Source organism: Pelophylax lessonae (assembly GCF_965119305.1).
Source record: "Pelophylax lessonae genome assembly, chromosome: 4".
NCBI classification, from domain to species: domain Eukaryota; kingdom Metazoa; phylum Chordata; class Amphibia; order Anura; family Ranidae; genus Pelophylax; species Pelophylax lessonae.
This window is the reverse complement of record NC_138771.1, coordinates 431,704,546-431,722,671: the sequence shown is the minus strand read 5'-3', so window position 1 is coordinate 431,722,671 and position 18,126 is coordinate 431,704,546. Positions and strand designations below refer to the sequence as shown.

General features: G+C 40.7%; 1 protein-coding gene across 3 annotated transcripts in view; it reads left to right on the top strand.

Moving 5' to 3' along the window:
• ARAP3 (ArfGAP with RhoGAP domain, ankyrin repeat and PH domain 3) overlaps window positions 1-18,126 on the top strand; it is a 345,521-nt gene that overhangs the window by 164,967 nt on the left and 162,428 nt on the right. For all 3 annotated transcript variants that reach the window (XM_082254616.1, XM_082254617.1, XM_082254615.1), the window contains exon 2: window positions 5,385-6,405. In XM_082254616.1, coding sequence (XP_082110742.1) covers window positions 5,462-6,405 — 944 coding nt within the window. In that variant the 5' untranslated portion in view covers window positions 5,385-5,461. The remainder of the gene's footprint in view (window positions 1-5,384; window positions 6,406-18,126) is intronic.

The window sequence follows — 18,126 nt, the reverse complement described above, 5'->3', positions numbered from 1 at the left end:
TTTCACTGCCACAGCCACCAGTACAGGTGGATAACACTTTTACTACCATGGTCACCAATATGGTAGGCTAACTTTCACTTCCATGATCACCAATGAGAGGTGGTTGGTATTAACACTTTTACTGCCATGGCAACCAATAGGGCGGGGGGTTTACGCTTTCACTGCCATGGCCACTAATGTGTGTGTGTGTGTGTGTGGGTGTTTGTGGGGAGGGGGCGTGTTAGCTTTTACTGCCACTGACTATCAATGCGTGTTAATGTTAATAGTACTGACATCAATCATGGCCCTTCGACTGAAGGCTTCTGTCAGACCAACTCCAGTACACACGGGACAAATGTTGGACAGTTTCTATTGAACCGGCAGATGCCACCCGACATTCGGCCAGTATGTACTAGGCTTTACTCAGTCTACTTTGGGATGAGAAGCAACGGAGATATCTTTGAACAGCAAAATTGTAATTTTGGGGAGAGGATAGTGTTAGATGCACTAGAAATTTTAGATGGACTTGGCCAACATATTTAGGCCTTTTTTTCCTTTTAGGGTAAAAGTTTTACATAAATTAATAAAAGCCGACCATTGTACATACCTCCTGTCAGTGTTAAAGCAGAACTATGTCTGCAATATTACTTTGTCTCTAACAGTCTGAGGTTCGAAAAGTCCCCTAATGGCATCTTCTCTCCAGCTCCTTCTCCAGCGCGGGATGATGTAGCAGCCATGCATACTCTGAAGTTTAGTCATCCCAGTACACAGGCACCATATCCAGAATGTAAACTGAGCTGCTCATACACAGCTCAGTGTACATTTAATAGAAAACTGCAAGCAGGAAGGTAAGTTAATTTTATCGCAGAAGAGACATGGCATGTCTCTTCTAATAAATAGCCTGACTGCTTGCAATTTTTTTAATTCAGACTTTAGTTCCACTTCAAATGGTTTGTCTTAACACTTTCCCAATTTTTCTGGATAGCCTGTCCTGTTGAAGTGGGTTGAAAAAAAAAAACAATTACTGGCTGGAAAAAAAAAACTGTAAAATTAAAGCTTTAAAAAATGAAACTAATGCATCTAAAAAACAGGACTCCTCCCCCTCTACCCCGCTGGGTCGGGAGGGGGGAGTCGGGGGGAATGGAATTACCTCCCTTGTTCACATCCACTACCTACCCTATTGGCTGTTATCTCCAACTATGTACTTTGCTCTCTGTACAAAAATTCCAGAACTTGGCCAGTATTCCACCTGCGAGCGGAACGAAACGAGATAAATTGTTATATGTCTGCAACTTGGTTAGGTTGCTTCGATATGTTTGAGTCTTTGAAACTGTCCTACTCTGTTCATGTTGTAAAATTCAATAAAACATTTTTTCAAAAAAGGAAACAGTAAGATTCAACATACAGTATTCAATTTTTGTTTATTACCACTTTAACCCATCTCTGTTGTTTTCTGAAGTGAGAAATTTCCCTGATGTTACTTTTTGTCTTCCCTTTTGAGAAGTGTGCTTTGGGCCACAAGAACACTGTCTAATTAGAAAAAAAATCATATTTCAGCATAACGTAGTTTTGTGCGTTCATTTTCCCTCAGTATTCTCTTCATTGGGGACATAAACTGGGGGACACCTAAAGACAATTACACAAAAGCAGACATTTTCATCTTTTTTTTTTATTACCTTCTAATCTTCTTGTAAACTAGATCCAAACCCTCCCTCTCACCTCAGACTCATTTACATAGACGTGCAAAACTAAATTCGTCATACACAAAGATAAACTTAACTGCCAAAAGTTTGCAGATATTTGCAGAGCTGCTAGACACCCATTGCAAAACCATGTGCAGTTATAAAGGTGGGCCCACCATTACAGCTGTAACACTCCACTTTTCTAGGAAGGCATTCCAAAAGATTTTGGAGTGTGTCCCTGAGAATTTGCACCAACTGAGCATTTGTGAGGTCAGGTACTAATGTTGGATAAGACCTGGCCCACTATCAGCATTAAAAATGACCTCCCAGCATCATATGCTTGCTATTTCTTTAATTCGTCCCCTATTTGTTCAGAAGATGAGATTGACAAAAACATTCCTCTTTCTCTCGAATCAAAGGACTGGTGCTTTATGGTTTTGAGTTTAATGCTCACCCTCTTCCACTGAAACTTCTCCTCCAAGTGCTACTTACCTGTCTCCCTTCAGGGATCTTCAATGTCTAGTATGTTGGGCACCACATAGCTGTTGTGCTAGAGGTGTCATGGCGGGTTCTTTTTCTTCTGTGTGGAAGAACCTTTATTCATTCCTTTGGAAAGGCTATGTACCAATGGGACAAACAGTAAAATAAAGGAGGGAATAGGGTCAGATACATAAAAAAAATAATAACACACTTGGTGAAAACGATACTAATCCTTTCCAAATCGACTCAAAACTAGATTGAACGTTTTGCTCTGCATTTTTACCCTAGAGTTTACTGTTTATCAAGAATACTGTATATGGCCCCAGGGGCATATCTACCGCGAGGCATACAAGGCACTTGCCTTGGGCGGCATTTTTTGGGGGGCTGCGCCGCCCCCAGTCAGAAAGGCAGAAATGGCTATTTAACCACTTCTTTAGGTTGTACCAGCGTTCGGCTGTCTTGTAACAGCAATCAGAGCAGCTTACTAGCCGCTCGATTGCTATTACAAGCAGTGGGAGGGGATGTCCCCCCTCCCAATCAGAGCAGCTTACTAGCCGCTCGATTGCTATTACAAGCAGTGGGAGGGGATGTCCCCCCTCCCAACGCCTCCCACGGCTTTCTCTGGCACTCCCGTCTGACCGGGATCGGCTGTTCGTAACAGTCACCAGGAAGCGATGACATGATATAACTTCCGGTTTACTCGGAAACCATCAGTGCCAGTTTTCAAAAATTGAAAGTATTCAAAAACACCGAACTTGGTGTTTTGAACGCTTTTGAGTGCAGAGGAGGGATTTGGGGTCTTATAGACCCCAGACCCCAGATCGCTCCATAAAGAGTATCTGTCACTTGACTATTGGTGTCACAAGGATGTTTACATTCCTTTTGACAGCAATAAAGGTGACCAAAAAATAAATAAATAAATTCAAGCAACAGTGTAAAAATAAAAATAAAATAATAAAAAAAAAAATAATAAAAAAATCATAGTGCCCCCCATCCTCCTGTGTTCGCGCGCAAAGGCGTACACACATGTCGATCCTGCATTTATGCAAACAGTGATCAGCCCACACAAGTGAAGTGTCACCATGACCATCAGATCATGGGAAGTAATTCTATATATGGCACTTGGACTAATCATATCTCCGGGTCTGTTGAGGAAGCTGCGCCCTACAACTGAACCTTCTAGTCCCTTATTCAGAAGACTGCAGAGAACCTAGAATAACTTTATTTAACAAGGCATTAATAAAAGTAAAATACAGACATTTCAAGTGACGATGCATGCAAGTGGAAACAAGAACCACATCTGCATGGAATACATCATTTGACAGAAAATGTGGATAGTTAAGTATATAATGCCTATATGTCTTGTATTTTTCAGTAAAGGAGGTAGGAGGATAGAAAAGGGGTAGTAAAAGTTTGTACATTTGGACCACTAAGTATTGTGATAAAGAAGAAAAACAAGAGATAGGTTTTGGTACAAAGTTTGTGTGGGCAACAAAATGGCCAGCTGATATCCAAAAATATATCCTACAGGGAGGTAAGGTAATTGTGTGGGTCAGCAATATGGCCGAAAGGAATGTGAGGGGAGGGACTTTAAAGCAGGATAGAGAGTAAAGTGTAGATGAGATAAGTGACGGGGAAGACCAACAAACAGGGAAGGAGAAGAGGGAAAAAAAGAAGGGGAGAGAAGGGGAGGAAGAAGGGGATTGGGAGAAGAGAAGGGAAGTAGGGTCAGGTATATGTAGTATATGAAATATAAGTGGAAAAGAGGGTCAAGTGCACCTGCAATCATGTTCCATGTCAGAATGAAGGAGGGCTATGTAGAAAAAACAGTGACCAGGTGGCTACATGTATTTTAAGCTACTGTGTTAAAAGTACTCTCAGACGCTCCTCATTTCTTAAGTCCAGCCCTGTAAAGAAGAAACAAGAAAACAAATTGTGCCTTGGTGTTGTCCCTTTTTACCATGTTCCACTAGACACTGGATCATGAGGGTGTTAATGTCATTTGTGATGAAACTGATAGGGCGAACCCAGATGCATGCTACTGAGCATGTGCAAAGGATTGGCGACCATCTTAGATGCTGGAATTCCATGTTGCTCTACCATGTATTACTTCTGGATGATTGTAAGTGCTTACACTTATCAAAATCCTTTTTATGGGTGGTTTTTACGCTATTTAAAGTGTCTTTTTTATCATGCGTGCATCGGTTCTGCTGAGCTAATTCCCAGTGGTGCAGCGGTTCCCTGCAAGTTGTGGATGTATATGGTGACAACTGACAGCAAAATCCCTGGTGTCTCTGTGGAGTGTGGAGGTCCCTTGGAGGCTGGAGAGAGTGTCTTTTCTCTGGAGGAATTTCACTATGCATATGTAACCACTCCTATATATAGGGTCGCATTATTTGGTAAGCCTTGTGTGTGACGAATGACACCTGGGAGACCTTACAAATGTGTGATGGTGATGGCTTGAGGAGCTCATCCTGTTTTCTCATCAAGGCTTGTGGGACTCTTTTTATTTTGTCCTAGTGTATTTTCTGTTGTACATGTCTCTATATGAATTATTGGATTTAGGCACTTTGTTGATTTATGTTTTTGTATATTACCACAATATCACTGTGTTTTTGTATATTACCACAATATGGTTTTTTAAATAAAGCATTTTGATTATACGTATTGCTGTTAACATTAGGGGTGTAAGGCCTACAGCTGCACCACCCTGACTTTGCTCGATCTCGTCTGATCTCGGGAGCCAAGTAGGGTTGGGCCTGGTTAGTACTTGGATGGATAGAAGACATTAGGGTTAAGATCTTGGTGATTCATAGGATTATTTTTCATTACTATTTTTTTTTTTATCATTTTAGTTTTGCGTATGTGAGCGCTGCACTTATATACCTAAATACAGTTCTGTAGCTATCTCCAAACTTGCATTCTAAATACAACTTTTACTTATATGTGCATATATGTGGTTATGGGGGCATAATGACAAATAGAGCTGTAAAATGTAGTCAAACAATGGGGTTGGTTTTCTAAACCTGGAGAGTACAAAATCTGGTGCAACTCTGCATGGTAGCCAATCCGCTTCTAACTTCAGCTTGTTCAGTTAAGCTTTGACAAAAAAACTGGAAGCTGATTGGTTTCTTTACAGAGCTGCACCGGATTTTGCTCTCTCCAGTTTTAGTAAATCAACCCCAATGTGTTAAATTTTTTTACTTAATGTGCCTAATGTGTAAATTATTTACTTCTTTCTAGATCTATCTGCTGTCCCTCACCAATATGGTCACCTGGCTCTTATTTTGGTAAGCAGATGATTGGGGGCCACAGTGGCCATGTCTTCCTCTGACAACGAACAGCTGGACATTGCAGATTGGCTCTCTGCCATCCATCTTGAGAGGTACCAGGACAGCTTTAGGCAGCACGGGTACCATAGAGTCAAAGATATTCTTTCCGTGGACAATGATGTTCTTCAGAAAATTGGTGTTGGAGCAACAGGCCATAGAAAAAGAATAATGAGTCGATTGCGACACGTTTCTGAAGAATCAAATTCATTACCAACTTTATGCAACATTGAGAAGACTAATTCTTTGGAATACCCCCAGATATCTGAAAAAAATGATGCTATTAATAATAAAAACAACAGCCATGAAAAAATTGGTGATTTAGAGTTGGCTGTCAAACCAGTACCGAAACCTAGGACAGTATTTAATAAATACAATGCAAATGCTATAGCCGCAGCTAGCATACATGCTGTACAATCACCTGTTTCTTTAGACAGATATTCAAGTGTTGCTAGAAGTTCTTCTCTGCAGGAAACAGTTGTTTCAAGGGGAAACAGCTTAGATACAGAGAATTCATGGATAGAGTTGAAGCCAGGAGGGGTGGAGTTAGAGGCTGGGATTCCTAAGAATACATCCGCTGAGGCTGGGAAACCATTTCATCCCATTCCTACTCTGCCTATGCGTCAGAACAAAGAAAGTCTACAGCCTGGATCCTCTTACCAGCAACACAAGACTCAGATGGAAGCGGATACTATGCAGCGTTCCCCGTTATCAAGCTTGTCTTCCTTTGCTGGAAATGAAGAGGAAGTCACCTCCTTTTCAACCAATCCTTCTTCTCCACAGGAAACACTAACAATGATATCCAATGAAATCTATTCTGGGTTTGGTTCCAGGACTGGCTGTGTCAGCTGTGCCCCAGACACTGAAGCCCCACAAATACATATAAACCCTCTTGACATGATTAATCAAGAAACAACATCAACACAAGAACGAAAGTAAGTATATTTTGTTAAATCTCCTACCTTATATGTGTTTATAATGCATAAACCTAAACAGGTATCTTTTTTGCAATATTCTAAGAAGCATTACATGCATTGACATTGCATGATCTGTTTACTAAATGTAGCTTCAAATTATATTATGGACTGGCGACAGATATAAGTGCAATTAAACTTGCTAAGTTTATTACGGTTTATTGAAAAAAACAAGTAATTTCATCTTTATTTGGAAATACAGTAAAAACCATGGGAAAAAAAAAACTTGCATTGCAAAGTTTCTTAATAAGGTTAAGATCTTAAACAGGTAAAATCATTTTATCAAGTAAAATCTAGAAATTGGACATAAAGTACAGTATATATTTTTCTTGACTTTCAGAAAATGTATAGATCTCTTTCTTCTAAACAACTGAAGACCATTGCTTCAAATTTGTATTTACATGAATATGTCATTTAAATACAGTGTGTTCATTTTTATGTAGAAAAGATATATGCTGCAGCTGTCTATATAAAAGTGTTAGATTCTAAAATGGATAGAAGGTTTTAAAATTAATGCAAATAAAAGTACTAGAGAAAATACTTTTTGGTGTAGAAACACTTACGTGCTAGTGCTGGTTCTTTAGAGTAACCCTTTGTGTAAACTTGTTTTTAAGACATGTGAGTAAAAGAATAATTTACAGAAGTCCTGAACAACCCATAGTTCACTGGTTTGAGAACTAAACATGCCTGCCTACCGCGCCTTGTTGGCAGGACATGTTGGTACTTCCAAGTTCTTGATCACCTGGAGGACCGCTGGTTTTTATAAGCTTCATTTTGGCTAGGTATAGAACTACACATGGTGCATAGTGTTTTGGGTATTGTGTTTGGGTATCGTTGATGTTATAGCCAATATTATTGTTAGAGCAATAAATATATTAAATATAAAAATTTATATTTAATATTTAATTTATAAATGCAATAAATATAAAAATTTGGGCATAAAAACTGGTTAGGAAGTGGTTAATATGTGTGTGCTCAGAGCATAGTAGTGGGAACTCTGGGTTATTACAGATAAGTATATAGAGGGAGCCAACCATGGAAGTCTAAGAGAGTTTCCTGGAGCCAGTGGTTGAGGAAAGGGTGGAGATTACTTTACAGCTGGATTCAGACAATTGAAGGAAGTCTTGACCTTGCTGAAATTATAATAATGACTTTACATAACTCATTAAGGGCAATAGCCACAGCCAGGCAATGCTTGCTTTCAGGGGAGCAAAATCCACAGGCTCATTTTATCTGATGCAGTAAAATTTTAGTTTATGTAGAGTCCGCTCCACCATTACATGTATGGATAGTAGATACTGCTGCAGCTTGAGCAGGGTGGATGCATAGTTTGACTAGCATTTAAACCTGATTAGTGGCTGCTTCATTTAGATCACCATCGATGAGGAATTCAACTCTAAAACCAGCCCAAATGAGGAACACGCCTTCACCGACTCCAGCATGGATACGAGATGGAGTTTCATCAAGGCCCGCACCTGTAGGGATTTCAGCATCACCAACTGCTTCCAGAGTGAAAACATCTGCCCCAGCAAGACAGGTGCCAGCTGGCTATCAAGCTCATCCTCCACCCAGCCATAAAAAAAGCATTATACCTGTTACTTTCTCAGCTGCCTCTCTAAGACCAAATCCAGTAGGAGATTCTGGATCACCAAGACTTTCACGAACAGGACATGCAGCTTTTCCACGACCTTCTCCGATAGGACATTCTGCTTCTCCATTGCTTCCCCGTGGGAAGAGCTCACCTCCAGAAGCAGCAGACACAACAAAAAATGATGTCTCTTCACTAACAAATCCTGCATCTGCAAAGCAAACAAAGAAAAAACAGTTGACAGGACGTCAGGATGTAATAGGAAGCGCATCACTGCAGAGACAAAGGTCTGTTACAAAAAACAGATCCACAGCTGACGTCAAAGTTGGTTCCACGGGATCTAACCTGACAGCGAAAGACATGTCACACAGGCCAACACCAGTTGGAAATGCAAGTACTTCTAATACACCGTCAGGAAGTGTTCCATCTAAGAAATCCTTTCTGATGAGGTATAACATTCCCGCAAGGCTACCAATTTCAAAGAATGCCCTCACAACGCATACAAGTGTACTTAAACCAATTTCTCCAGTATGCTTAGATGTAGCCCAGGATGTACACGAGAAAAATATAGCAAATGTTACTGATAATTGTGAATCAAAAAGACCATCTCCAATGGGAATGTCACCATCTTCGACTCTCAAAAAATCATTTGTTGGAAAGACTGCTTCAATTATTCCTTCACCCAGAAAAGCGGTAAGTGCTCTTCCTACACTAAAATCAAAGGTTGGAGACAGTGCTCTCTCACATCAAGGACCTCTTGAAACTACTGCCAAACCAAAAATAAAGCCAGCTGGATGGGTGCCAAGGACAAAATGTATAGGGATTTCAGCCACACAAAAAGTAAAAGTTACAAAAAACGATTTATCGCCCCAGCCAATAGAAGCAGAACAATGCCCTGCTGAAAGGACAAAAACAAAGGGAAGCAAGTTTTCACTGAAGCAGAAACCAGCAGAAAAATATGGATTATCAATACAGAAATCTGCAGGAAGCGTAACTTTCCAGAGGCCAAAGCAAACAGGAAACACTGGTTCCCAAACAGCTAAATGCAGGAATGTTGTGTCAAGTACAAAAAACTCACAGCAGAGTGTGACTGTGCCAAGGCCACTAGGGAATGCTGAAGTAGCAAGGCCTGCAAACACCTCCACCATATCACTTTCAAAAGTGATCAAAAAAACTCCTTCAGCAAGAGCAAAGCAGAATGACACTACTACTAATACTGTCTCACCAAGACCACAAACATTGGGAAATAAATCTATACCTTGTAAATCAAAGAGTTCACCTAATTATGAAAAGCCTATTGAGAGCATTGCACGAACTCCGCCGAAAAAATTAGCCAGCCAGCTTTTGCCTAGGTTGCCATTTATGCAAAAGAAATCTCCTAAAATGACTATTATGAAAAGTCCTGTTTCCAGAGCAGAGGATAATAGTTATATGGTTTGTTCACCAGGGTGGAAAGTTTCTCCTAATGTAACAGTAGAGGAAAATGATGTGACAGATCCAGTGCAGGACTTACCTCCGGTAGAGGACAGTCTTGATTTACATAATACGTTTTCAGACAATTGGGATACAACTTTAACAGAAGAGTCTCTAGAGGCAGCACTTAGGGCAAATGCAGCTATATTCAGGCCAATACAGGACGAACATTTAGTCCTCGTTAGGCCAAGGCTGTTGGGATCTCATATAAGTGATGAGTACCTTGAGCAAAAATATCGGATTTCCAAAGCTAAAGATGGTAAATGATTAAACTTTTCATAATGTTGATGGACAGAAAGTCTAAATCATTTTACATCTTAAAATACCAAAAGTCTTATTTGGTGTGCATGTTCCAATTTCTAATGTTTTCTGTTTTTTTTTTTTTTTAATGTTACTGCTTGTATGGTTCCTACAACTGTCTGCAAAATGTGTTCTTAAGTGTAGTTTACTCTGTCCCCAAGGGACGTTACTGAAGTTCCTAACATGGCAGGACCCCGGAAACCCTCTGCATTTACCTGATGATGTGTGCTTGTTTGACCCTTTTCAGCTTTACAGCAATGGGTTTTGGGTTAAGAGTTTTGTGACACGGTTTTAAGTGTGGTAAAATATTTTTAAAATGCGGAACTATACTGCAAAAAGGGAGGCGCTTGGCAATAAGGATTTAGTTGCCTTGTAGATACATTTCTCTTTTTTTTTTGTGAAATTTGAAACCCTCTTTATAATATTGTTAGTATTTGTTTTTATGGCCTTGAGGGCCTATTTAGACTATGCATTGTAACATTTTGATGGCACACATTATTATGTGTTCAAATGCATTAGGGTAGCCCATTCCTTTTGAATGGGCTTGCAGCACACCTTAACAAACTAGAAAAATGCATTTGATTTTTTTTCTTTACACAGTGCACCACATCGCTTGTGACATGTGCTTTATAGTGTGCTGCAGTGCTGCTGTGTTGCCACTACTGTATACACCCCAGTGTGGTAACACAGAAGTGTGAATGGGCTCTAAGGTGTACATTTATGAAACTGAGAATTTTTTTTCTCAGTTCACTTCTCGGCAGTTCTCAGAGGAAAATGATCTTCTCTGGCACCTTGTTTATGAAGCGGAGAACTTCACTTCTCAGAGGGAGATCAGAGGAGACATAGTAAGATTACAGTGCAAGAAATACTCTGGTGCCCGTTTATTAAGCAGTGGTAAATTATCACTGCTGAGTACACGGGCAATCTCAGAGGAGACCCACACCTAATGGTAATAAAATAATTAGTCCCCCTACACAAAAAAAAATAATATATATATATATATATATAAATATACACACACATTATATATATATATATATATATATATATATATATATATATATATATATATATATATATATATATTTATATACATACATACATAGATACATTATATATATATATATATATATATATATATATATATATATACATTATATATTTATGTATATATATATATATACATAAATATGGCAGGGGGACATGTTTACTGTCTCGGGGGGTCTGATCGAGGAAGAAGATAACAAGTAATGCTATACAAATAATAATGTAGGTTTATAGAATCTTTTTACTGTTCTGTCCTGTCGATACAAAGTAATCTGCAAATCATGCTGTTGAAAGCTTGCTTGCGAAGAAAAATCCTATATAGAGGGCTAAAGTTAAAGCTTGCATTTTCATAACCTCGCCCAATTTACCAGTCAAAACCATGAGAGTAGTTACGAGAATCATAACAGTTCCTACTTGATATATATTTGTATATGAGGCCTATGATGTAAGTGTGAGAACAGCTAGTGGAAGTGTATTGTGAGGTAAAATAAACCTGTCATGAGAGGCAAATGAGGTCAGCTGTTACTGATCTTCTTAAAATGCTACTTGCTTTGCTGTCATGGTGACCCACTATCTTTTAGTCACTGATCTGGAACAAGCATTCAGATCAAGAATGTACAATAAAAGTAGGAAGTTCTTTTCTGAATACCTGTCAAAGGTTAATTATTCAAAGTATTAAAGCAAGAGGGTCTGGGTGACAGGCAAGCAGCTAGCATTTTCAGGAGGAAAGGAGACCACTGGTAGCCTCTTTTTTTCTCTAATGGGGTTCATGGAAAAGAGAAGATATTACTGTTTGACTAGCATTTAACTGGCTACAAAATAGTCATGGCTCATTTATAGAGGACATAGCAGGGATTGCATAACCATGTAAAACAGCTTTTCTCAACCAGGGTTCCTTGTAACCAACAGGTTCCTCCAGAAATTACTGGGGGTTCCTTGTGCAATGAGCAAATTTGCTTCTCAGATATGTAACCATTCTTATACCAATTATCTATTTAACTGTCTCTAAAGCTGGCCCTTACAGTGATCAAATTTAACCGGTTCTAGAGATTCATCCATCCAATCTGTATAGATTTTTTTTTGTTCATCCCACAGGTTGAATGAAAAACATTTACTAGTGAAGGGGCAGCTTTAGGGATGAATCTTTCCCAAAGATCACAAATGTAAGAAACATTTTGACCACTCGTGTTATTGTAACGTGAGCTATAGATATAGCTATAGATACAGATTATTAGCAGGGGTTCTCTGAGACCAGAAAGTTATTTTAAGGGTTCCCCCATGTTAAATGGTTGAGAAAAGCCAATGAAGAACATCAGAGATTCCTCATTTCTCAAAATAAACACTACCCGAAAGGCATTGGTTATTAGTGGTAGAATCACAGGCTACAGTGTGGTCCTCTTCCCTGTTTGGGCCTACTAGTGGTGTTCACTACTGCGGAAAGCCCATTTATGTAAAAGTTTAAAAAAGATAGTATAAAGAGGAATGATGATGTGAAAAGCGCAGTAAAGCCCCGTACACACGATCAGATTATCAAACGATCTGTCGTCCGTTCTTTGTGGCATGCTAGTCTGATGTGGAAAGTGACGAGGCTATTTTCATATGAATTTTCCCGTACGACAGAATTCTACTTCAGAAGTGATGAAAATCGGACGTTGTATTACGGAGGACAAAAATTATATAGCCTGCACATCAGGATTTTGTCATCCATGTGTTGGATTGCTTTGTATGTGTTCTTTCGTCTCTGAGCATGCCTAGTCTTGCTCTTAAGTTTTTTTTTCCGTCAAAATCTGCACTAATGAGACGAAAATCGGACGTTGTATTACGGAGGACAAAAATTATATAGCCTGCACATCAGGATTTTGTCATCCATGTGTTGGATTGCTTTGTATGTGTTCTTTCGTCTCTGAGCATGCCTAGTCTTGCTCTTAAGTTTTTTTTTCCGTCAAAATCTGCACTAATGAGACGAAAATCGGACGTTGTATTACGGAGGACAAAAATTATATAGTCTGCACATCAGGATTTTGTCAGCTGAAAAGTCGGAGTTGGCTGTCGAAAGCACCATACTAACAATCCGAAAATTTACAGATCGGTCGTCGGACGAATTTTCCCTACAGATTTTCTTATCGTGTGTATGGGCCTTAACTGAAAACAATCAATCAGATTTCTGTTTGCTGTATTCAGATCAGTAACACATGAATTATTTTTGTTTTCTGTTTTCCTTATTGCTTATTGGCCTATTCGGAGCACAGTGATAGGATTTCTTGCTTGTCTACCCTATGGACCCACTTAGACTTATGCTTTCCCACTACTCCATTCCTCTAAAAGTTAAATACTTGTAGGCTTCATGCTAGATTGTGTTGGCGCTTGCATAAGGTTGATGACATCCTCCTCTTCATCCTGGTGATTAGCCACTCACGCCCGAGCACTTAATTTTAGGAGGAAGTCACGTGCTCCCCCATAACTAAAAACATCAGATGAGCCTTTATAAACTTTTAGACTTTGCTAACACTTTAGGTAGCTGCCATTGTAAAATATATTATATTTTTATAAAATCGAGTACAGTACATAAAGCAATATCATAAAATCATATTACAAGAATGTATTCAATAGCTTTGTTGTATAATTATGCTACCACTACTGGATAGTGGGGAGTCATTTAATACTATTTTTAGAGCACTTGTTTTAACATATTAAGAATGAATCAATTTTATACTTTTGTAGCCTTTCTTGAGGGAAGATACAGCTTTGTAAAATATTTTTATTTTAAATATTCAGAAATATTTTGTAAATGCTTGTTCTTTTGTTAAGCACTTTTCCATCTTTTGTCATTATTAAAGGGAAACTATAGCCTTTTTTGAGAGTTTTTTAAGATAAATATGTGAATGTGATCAACGTAATGTGGTATCGTTATCGATGAGTGTGAATGTAAAAGAAAAATCATTCTTTGTATATTTTTGTAAATGTTACATATGCTCATCGTGCTTCCTTTTTCATAGTACTGCACAATGACAGCGACTAAGGCCTTGTTCACATCATATCTGCATAAACACTGTTTACATCAATTTTCATGCATGTTTCAGTGAATTTTTATGCATTTTGCAGGGCCGTCTTCACTGGGGGGGGGGGGGCAAAAGGGACATCTGCCCAGGGCCCTGTCATTGTTGGGGGGCCAAAAGCAGCTGTCCCTTAAGCCCGCACTGCTGCCCGCCGGAGCTCCGTCTCCATCCACGCTGGTCACTTGCTGGCGGCTCACTGCCGTCAGTTGTAACTACAGAAGCTCTGCTTATGCATTTACAAGTGACAGCGCTCCTCTGTTGGCAGCCGTTCACATCCATCCCTGCTCTGCACATCTCTATATGAGAGCAGAGAAGGAAGAGCCGAGGAGGGAGGGGGGCGGAGAATCTACACAGGCACAAGCTCCTTGTGGAGCCAGCATCCTGCACAGACATGTTGTACGTTTAGCTACTTTTCTGTAGCTGCACTCTGTGAGGTTTCTAGATTTTGGGAGTGGATTTGGGGTGGTCGAAAAGCTCTACACTGGGGTAGATCGTGGTTGTAAGCTCATAACTAGAATCTGGGGGGAGAGTTTTGTACTTACGCAGATGGAGAACTTGGATATACACAGCCCTCAACCATGCACTCCATACAAAGCTCACCCCTCAACCTTGCATTCCATATGCAGTGCACCCTTCAACCCTGCATTCCTTATGCAGCGCACCCCTCAACCCTCCATTCCGTATGTAACACACCCCCTCAACCCTGCATTTCGTACATAGCGCACCCCTCAACCCTGTATTCCATACATGGTGCACCCCTCAACCCTGTATTCAGTACATAATGCACCCCTCAACCCTGCATTTCGTACATAACTCACCCCTCAACCATGCATTCCATAGGTAGCGCACCCCTCAACCCTGCATTTCATATTTAGTACACCCCTCAACCCTGCATTCAGTACATGACGCACCCCTCAACCCTGCATTAAGTACATAACCCCCCCCTCAATCCTGCATTCAGTACATAATGCACCCCTCAACCCTGCATTCCATACATAGCGCACCCCTCAATCCTGCATTCAGTACATAACACGCCCCTCAACCCTGCATTGCATACGCAGTGCACCCCTCAACCCGGCATTGCATACGCAGTGCACCCCTCAACCCTGCATTCCATACATAGCACACCCCTCAACCCTGCATTCAGTATATAACTCACCCCTCAACCCTGCATTCCATATATAGTGTACCCCTCAACCCTGCATTCCATATGTAGCGCACCCCTCAACCCTGCATTCTATAGATAACACACTCCTCAAATCATGCTCTAGGGGGGAATCTCTGTGGGAATTCAGGATGGAGAAAGATCTGGGGGTTCTAGTAGAAGATAGATTAAGCAATAGCATGCAATGTCAAGCTGCAGCTGCGAAAGCCAGCAGAATATTAGCATGCATAAGGAAGGGGATATATTCCAGAGATAAAGCTATAATTCTGCCATAAAACCCTGGTCCGCCCATATCTGGAGTATTCTGTCCAGTTCTGGTCGCCAATCCTCAGAAGGGATGTGCTGGAACTGGAGAGAGTCCAAAGAAGGACAACTAAACTAATTAGGGGATTGGAGGACCTTATTTACGAGGAGCGATTACAAGCGGTTAATTTATTCTGCTTGGAGAGGAGACGCCTAAGAGGAGACATGATAGGGATTTACAAATACCTCAATGGTGATCCCAGCATAGGGGAAAAAACTATTGAGTCTCAAGGAGTGCAAGAGAACACGTGGCCACACAATGAGATAAGAGGCGGTTTAACCTTAAGCTGCATAAGGGGTTCTTCACTGTAAGGGCATTGAGAATGTGGAACTCTCTTTCACAATTGGTGGTAGCTGCGGGGAGTATGGCTACTTTTTAAAGACTCTTGGACGTGCATCTCACAGATCACAACATTCAGGGTTATGGGAAATGATCATGTCCCTGACACACACGCACACCTGCACAGGTTGAACTGGATAGACTGTTGTCTTTATTCAACCTCAACTACTGTGTAACTATGTAACCCTGCATTTCATAAGTAGCGCACCCCTCAACCCTGCATTCAGTACATAACGCACCCCCAACCCTACATTCCATACATAGCGCACCCCTCAACCCTGCATTCCATACATAGTGCACCCCTCAATTCTGCACTCCTGACATAGCGCACTCCTCAACCCTGCACTCTGTATGTAGCTCACCCCTCAACCCTGCACTCTGTACGTAGCTCACTCTCTCCACTCTGCACTCTGTACATAGCGCACTCTTCAACCCTGTACTCTATGTAGTGCACTCCAGAACCCTGCAGTCTTTATATAGCGCACTCCTGAAATCCGGGTATATAACAATGCCACACTGTTAGTGCAGTTGAGCCACACCCACAATTTGATGCAGAGGTAATGATATGCAGTAACCTCTAGCAACCAATCAGTGAACAGTAATGATCTGCTGTAATCTCTAGCAACCAATCAGTGAGCAATAATGATGTGCAGTAACCTCAAGCAGCCAATCAGTGAGTGGCAATGATGTGCAGTAACCCCTAGCAACCAATCAGTGGGCGTTAATGATGTGCAGTAATCTCTAGCAACCAATCAGCAAGCAGAAAAAATGTGCTGTGATCAGTTGCAGTAAACTGATTTTGAGTCAAGCTGCTATTTCATGTATGCCTTAAAGTTGGTGGGCAAAAAAATGTTTGCCCAGGGTCCAATCAATATTAAAGACGGTCCTGGCACTTTGAGATTGAATTCCATATGCTTTCTTTTTATACACAGATAGACATCACACCCTGTGCCATCACCTTCTCTTTTGCTCTGTTCACACCCCAATGAAAATGTCATGTCGGTTTTTTTTTTTTATGCGCAGAAAACTGCATGCACATCGCAGATTCCAAAAATCTGTGACAGAAGTGTTGTGATCAGGGCACATAGAGAACAATTGATTTCTTTGTGTCCTTGCAGAATGCATGCAGAAAAGCTCACGTCTCTTCACATGGTGTGAACAAAGCCTTTTACTGCTCCACTTTCTCAGTGCCAAACCAAAGCTCAGGCCTAGCTTGATCTCCCAGAATAGATTCTCTGTAAGTGTATACCTGAACTCCAGGCAGATATAAAAGCAAGTCATTAAAAAAAAGTATATGTATTTTTAAATGTAATCAGTTTAAAGCAGAGCTCCACCCAAAAAGGGAGGCTCTGCTTGTTTGCTTCCTCCCTCCACTGACACATTTGGCACGTTTCGGGGGGTGGAGAAGGTACCTGTTTTTGACAGGTACCCGCTTACACTTCCAGGTGAATTCACTGCAACGAAGTCAGTCGGAAGTTCGGTCCCCCTCCTTCTTCCCCTGCTGCCGGGCCATAAACAAAGCGCTTTGCGCATGCGCAGTAGGGAACTGGCTGTGAAGCTGCAAGGCTTCATGGCCGGTTTCCCTTACAAAAAACGGTGGCGGCAGCACCCAAGAGCCGCTTGAAAAATCGGCTGGGGTGCCGACATTGCGGAATCCCTGGACAGGAAAGTATCCTAATATCAAAAGTCATTTTTTGGTGGGGGGGCTGGAGCTCCGCTTTAAGTACTGATATTTGTCCTAACATCAGCCTACTGTAATTCCCTGTATAGTAGCACTCAGTCAGAGGGAGGGAGAGCTAATCAGGCAAAAAGATTAGCTTATCTTGATTCTACCTACAGTGCCTTGCAAAAGTATTCGGCCCCCTTGAACTTTTCGACCTTTTGCCACATTTCAGGCTTCAAACATAAAGATATAAAACAGTAATTTTTTGTGAAGAATCAACAACAAGTGGGACACAATCATGAAGTGGATCGAAATTTATTGGATATTTCAAACGTTGTTAACAAATAAAAAACTGAAAAATTGGGCGTGCAAAATTATTCAGCCCCTTTACTTTCAGTGCAACAAACTCTCTCCAGAAGTTCAGTGAGGATCTCTGAATGATCCAATGTTGACCTAAATGACTAATGATGATAAATAGAATCCACCTGTGTGTAATCAAGTCTCCATATAAATTCACCTGCACTGTGATAGTCTCAGAGGTCCGTTTAAAGCGCAGAGAGCATCATGAAGAACAAAGAACACACCAGGCAGGTCCGAGATACTGTTGTGGAGAAGTTTAAAGCCGGATTTGGATACAAAAAGATTTCCCAAGCTTTAAATATCCCAAGGAGCACTGTGCAAGCGATAATATTGAAATGGAAGGAGTATCAGACCACTGCAAATCTACGAAGACCTGGCCGTCTCTCT